Below are 6,339 nucleotides of genomic sequence, written 5' to 3'. Positions count from 1 at the left end.
GACTCGAAAGAGAAGTTGAATTAAAAAATCTGAGAATTTGACCTTTTTAGGACTCGAAAGGGAAGTTTAATTAAAAAAATCTGAGAGTTTTTTGGGATTAAAATGCTCCTTTTACAAAAATGGGTGCTTAAAAAAGGATCCGTTTGCAAAAAACATGCAGCAAACAGTTAAAAATACGGTAAATGTCACATGTGTCTCTCCAGATAACGCCATCGTCTACGGAAACAGCATCGACGTTTTCACCACCGTTGAGACTTTGCTCAACCTCGGGATTCTGGGTAATCGTATCCATGTCGTCTTCACGCCTCCCGAGCCCGGCGCCTCCTGCTTCAGCGACCCGGAGGTGGAGAAAGCTGTGGCGACGGCCCTGAAGAAGGCCGAGGTTCAGGTCCACCATCACTGCCTGCTGGCCCTCATGAACAACGGAGAAAACCCCGACCCCCTCACATCTGTGACCTTCACTACAGACGCAGAGACCCTCAATCTGCAGTGTGGGGTAAATCAACAGTCTTATTGTTAACCTGGAAATGTAGAGTACCCCAAAGTGTTATGATAGAAATGTATAGTAGGGTCCCACAGCACATAGAAACTGCTGGATGCTAACTTTTATATAGAATAGAATAGAATCGGAGAGATGAAACCACAGCAGGGCCCAGGAGGTGAACTGGGACCTCTCCACGTAGCAGTCCACACTCCATATTCAGGTCTGTTCGGGGACTTGAACCGGCGACACTACGGCTCACAGTCCAAGCCCCTACTGACTGAGCCACTGCCGGACTATATATGTTTCGCAGTTTGCACAATTGGAATAAGTTGAATTAATTAGCATATGCAGACAATGGTTAACAAATTGCTTGGCCGATTTGGAATTTCCTTGTAGGGTTGTTGGGGGACATTGAGGAAGCTGAATCCATGGCACATTTTCAGGATCAAAAATGGCAGTTTTGGGCCATAATTGTGCTCCCGGATCTTAAACATTCCAGAAATGTAGTCAGCATCCTCAATATACCTCAAAAACCACACCAAAAATGTCCAATTCGGCCAAGCCATTTTTTTGCTATTGTCTGCCAATTGCCCAAATTATGCAAGTTACCATCCGGCAGTTTCTGTGTGCTCGGGACCCGTACAATACATATCATAATGTTTTGGGGTACTCAACATTTCAGGCTTCACACTGCTGGCAAGTAGACTAGCATGTCTGCTTGTCCAGTTAGTTATTAGTGTTCACTGAAGTAAATATTTCCCTAACAATGCTGGGTTACTGTCCAGGGGACCATGAACGAGCGGCTGGCTGGATTTTAATTCCCCTCCTGGAAGCAGACTGTGTTTGTGGAGCACAGAAAGATGTTGGTGTGTTTCCCATTCCCATTGTTTCAGACAGTAGAGGATTGTACTCTCCAATTGTGTGTTTGTTTTCCTCATTTTAGGCTGAAATAGAGGCACCCTGCAGATGAGGTCTCGTTGTTTTTATATTTTGTTAAACCATGCAGGTTCCAGAGCATTCAGAAATTTTTCTAGGCTGGAAATATATTGACAGATTTGTTAGCTGTGAAGGATACAGAGAAAGTGTAGACAAAACTAGAGCTGCACAATGTTATCAGATCACAATATGGTCCATGTGTGGGAGAGAAACATCACACTACAGGAAAGGGAAAACTCCAATAGGGCCTTTTGAAAACTACTGTCTAGCTCCACAAGTTTAATCACAGAAGTTGGTTTGTGTGGAAATGTGTTCATCTGATCATATATCATTTATTTAACAGGTAAAAGTCTCATTGAGATTCAAATCTATTTTTCAACAGCGACCTGGCCAAGAGGGCAGCATGGAGAAAGTTACAACAAATGAACACAAACAATACAAGCAGACGAATACAGCTGTAGAACACTAATGAACACATTACCCAGTCAATATGCAAATAAAATAACTATTATAAAACACTCAAAACTGGCACAATTTTAAAACTACTTCAATTATGGGATATACGAGCAATCACATCGACCAATGGATTCTTGTTCTCCGTCCTTTAAGACTTGAACTCCCCCGTAGTGATCAAATCTGACAGTTTCAGCTCCTTCTGTACTTTATTCCAAGCATAGATGAGAGTAACACCTACGTCACTTCCGGGCGACAACTAAGGCCCCGCCCACTTTTGGGGGGAAAAACCGCTGTCATTTGATTGGCGGTCGATACAAATTCTGAAGTTTTTGCCAATCTGATCAGAAATGTAAGAAAACCGTGGATTCCCGATTGCGATGGCCAGTCAGGCGAACAATTACATGAAATCATTGGAAATCTACGATCGGGCTCGATATATGGTTAAATTAAAATCAGTAGGCGAGGCCGTCATTTCGCCGGCTGTTACTCTCATGAGCGAGGCGGGAAATAATTGGACAGTAAAAGAAGAGCTCTGTGGCTTCAGGCTCGATCGCCATTCAGATGACAGCGTTGGTTTCCCCCAAAAGTGGGCGGGGCTGTAAATGCTATATTTAACCATATATCGAGCCCGACCGTCGATTTCCAATGATTTCATGTAATTGTTCGCCTGTCTGGCCATCGTGATCGGGCTCTTTGAAGATCAGAAAATCCACGGTTTTCAAACATTTCTGATCGGATTGGTAAAAACTTCAGAATTTGAATCGACCGCCGTTTAAATGACAGCGTTGTTTTCCCCCAAAAGTGGGCGGAGCCGTCATTTTTGCCCGGAAGTGACGCATGTGTTACTCTCATGCATGCATATTAAAATCATGACATCCCAAAAAACAGAAAACATATCTTGTTTTTCTCCTTTCAGGTGTTCATTAATCTCTCCAATAAAGCCGTGGACTCTGAGGCCTTCCGGAGCATCAACGACTCCTTCCTGGTGTTCGACAGCAGACTCGTCATAGACGCCACTTTCCACACCAGCGATTCCTCCATTTCTGCAGCCGGACCTCTCACCAAATTCTCCCGCAGCTACTACTCCGACGAGTGGTCGAACGCAAACTTCAACTCTAAGGAGGTGGGCCGGGATCTGGCGGCCATGTTGCTGCGTCTCTTCGACCCCACGTTGGAGCCCGCGATGGAGACCCCTCCAGAAACAGAGCGCCTCGTTCCGCTGTACGGACAGGCCAAGATTCAAGGTGTGTGTGTGTGTGTGTGTGTGTGTGTGTGTGTGAGAGAGTGTATGTGTGTCTGTGTGTGTGTCTGTGTGTGTGCCCATGTTTGTGTGTGAGAGAGAGAGTGTGCCTGTGTGTGTGAGAGAGAGTTTGTGTGTGTGTGTGTGTGTGTGTGTGTGTGTGTGTGTGTGTGTGTGTGTGTGTGTGTGTGTGTGTGTGTGTGTGTGTGTGTGTGACAAAACGTAGCACCTAGTTATTCCGTTTATTGACTCTTTTGCATACAAAAATTGGAACCCAATGGAGCAGCCACTTCTCCACATGCCCTTCAGCGGCCGTCTCCCACACACTGATGACACACTTGTTCCTCTTTTGTTGTGGTGAGTCATCTATGGGAATGAATGGGACTTCTATAAAACCCTGGCCCCCTTAAAAACCACTTCAGTGCTGCATTAGCTCTCCTGATATTCAATTCCCACGTGTCGTATCTTTATTATAAACCTTAAATTCCTTCACATTCATCAGGACTGCTTCTCAGTATATGTTTCAGCGTCTCTCAGTTTACCTTTTAATACTCTTCCTGCTGTCCATGCATGTTTTTATCAGTTTGTATCTGACTGAATTCACCAGCATTACCTTGGAGCGTTTTCCAAACCTTTACCTGCCCACCCACTGCTCGTGTTATTTGGTCGAACACTCAAACCATAGCGGGGCGTAACAATGGTGCATTGTGCTGCCGTGTATTCACGAAGGAACCAAGGCCACTCCACAGGTCACACAAACACGACAGCCACTCTCACGGGGATGAAACACACGTGAACTTTTCAGAGAGCAGAGGGCGAATCATCGAGGATACATACATAACGCTCTAAAAACAACATGCCTGTGTTATATACTCAGCTGAGTTGTGAACGGACTTCATCCCACACAATTTGCAATGGTCACTTTTTATCTGGCCCCATATTCCCTTTTTAGCATGTGTCATACATTTACTTTTGATCTAGTTTTGAGGCACATTTTCACCATACACTTCTACACAATTCGGGCCTTTTAACTCTATACTTTAACCGGATGATGGACCGTTGTAGTGGGACGTCTTCTAGATCTTGAGTCTTCGGTAAAACAAGCTGAGCAAACTTTCGCAGCACTTCTATCCTACAGTATGTCAACCGAATTATAACCGAGTTAATAAACTCTGGGTCTTTTTGTTAGACTGCTTTATGCAATATTTTCACCTGTAGTCACTTGGTACATTTTGTGAGTACTCTGCGCTTATTTACTCACCGTTGATGCCGTAATTGGTCTTTTAACTGTTGCACGTAATGTCTTCAATTACTAATTATATTTCTGAATAATCCCTCAGGCTACAAAAAGTAAGGAAACAACCACAAATATATTAACAACCTCCTCACACCTGAACCTTCCTCCTCTCTCAGGTGGGAAGCTTCCCGGAGGATTTCACTTCCTGCAGGTCACTACACCGTCTGCCACCCAGCTGACCGCTCCTCCTGTTCAACAGGTAAGGTTTTAATATAAACAACAGACTGGGCTGTGTTTTATTTTTGGAGAAAAAAAAAAAAAAATAGAATATCACTGCCTTGTCTTTTAATCCATGTTTTAACGCGTGGCGGTGCTTTCAATAAATTACTCCAAATAAAGAATCCCTCTACAAACTCCTGAAGAACAAGAGAACTAACTAACGTCTGCTTGAAGACACGTCAACATGTCAGAAAATAGTGAAGAATGTTCATGTCGTTGTTCTTGTTTAGTCAGTCCAACCCCCCCGAGAAATCACTTAAATATGAATATATTAAACCGAGGAAAGCCGGAACTCTCCATATTCAAGCGGCTGAAAACAGCATTTTCTTTAAATATTGAATTAAACATTTCTTCAACGACCATTTGTTTGCAGTGTGTGATGAATACTAAATCAGCAGGATTCTCTTTAAGTACAGAAAACAGATACATCATCTTCTGAAACTCTTGAAGATAACATCCACTGATTATTCCTTTAAGAAAGATTCCTAAGTTGAAAAAGTGAAATGTGTTTTAATGTAAGAGACTTTTCATAACATAGTGTTTTGTTGCAGGACAGCTGCTTGGTCACGGGGCGTGTGGAGACGGGGAACTACTTCTCGTTACACCTGGACAGCTACGAGCAGGTGGAGGCGCTCACCTGTCTCTCCCTGAAGCCCCTCCCCCTCTCCAACTACCTGAGTCTGTATGGTAAACAGCAGCAGCTGCTGGGCCAGCTGAGCAGCCGCTACCAGCAGGGCCTGATCCCAGACCTGCACAGGTGAGGAAATACAATCGAGTAATATATCCCACTGCTTTTACTTTGAACCAGGGAATGATCATTTGTTCAAAAGATTCAAAGTCAAGTCAGTCAGAGTCAACATCTTCCACTTTGTGTGTACGGACGGAGAGATCGAAATACCGTTTCCCACAATCCCAAATATAAAAACAAATGTATATAAAAATATAAAAATGTGTATATAAACACAGTCAAAGACACATTTGTGCACACATTACCTAAATAAAAACACAACAATCAATATATACAAAATAACAGTCACTTCAATATCTTTGGAAAATGTGCATTAGTGCAAGATTGTCCAGAGCAGCGCTAAAAAAGGTTTCAACGGTTTTAATGTAATTTGCTCATAAGCTACAGGGTAGAAATGGCTATGAAAATCTTCTGACATGAGTTCCTCCAACGATGCAACATATATAATAAAATACTAAAATAGTGCAAGAACAATTAACCCTTAGATGCATAAGTGGGTCTTTTGGACCCGGTGAGGTGGTTTTCCTGAAGTATCTTTGTAATTACATTTCATATTCCAGCTATTCCTTTTGGATATCAGGCCATTCACATTTTAAATTTACATTTTAAGAAATTATAGTTTTTGTATTTCTACCCCAAGCTTCCATAACCGGGTCAAAAAAGGACCCGCATGCATTTTCTATGGGATCCTATGGGAAAACGTTTTTTTTTCAAAATGTAATTTTTTTTTTCTAAAATTATAAATAGTGAAAAATTAAATACAAAATATTTCTAGTGGGAACCAAAATATAATACTAAATATTTCCAAAATGGCATAAAAACACATATTATTCTAATACGGGTCCTTTTTGACCCACTTATGGAAGAGTGCAGGGTCCAGGCACTCTAAGGGCATCTAAGAGTTGATAGAATGATGGTGTAATGTTTGTGGGGTTTCGTACGAGACAAAGATTAGTTTT

At 42.4% G+C, this 6,339-nt stretch overlaps 1 protein-coding gene across 1 annotated transcript; it reads left to right on the top strand.

The window, feature by feature from the left end:
- Positions 1-203: 203 nt before the first annotated feature.
- On the top strand, positions 204-5,389 carry LOC104952336 (uncharacterized protein C20orf26-like; the record flags this gene model as incomplete). Its single annotated transcript, XM_010779148.1, has 4 exons — positions 204-496; positions 2,793-3,120; positions 4,530-4,612; positions 5,184-5,389. Coding segments are annotated over 4 exons (910 nt in total), but the record flags the coding sequence as incomplete, so codon positions are not given.
- Positions 5,390-6,339: the final 950 nt, after the last annotated feature.

Source organism: Notothenia coriiceps, unplaced genomic scaffold (assembly GCF_000735185.1).
Source record: "Notothenia coriiceps isolate Sejong01 unplaced genomic scaffold, NC01 NC01_scaffold00019806, whole genome shotgun sequence".
Taxonomy (NCBI): Eukaryota; Metazoa; Chordata; class Actinopteri; order Perciformes; family Nototheniidae; genus Notothenia; species Notothenia coriiceps.
Note: the sequence above shows the minus strand (reverse complement) of the source record. Positions and strands in the feature narration are given on the sequence as shown.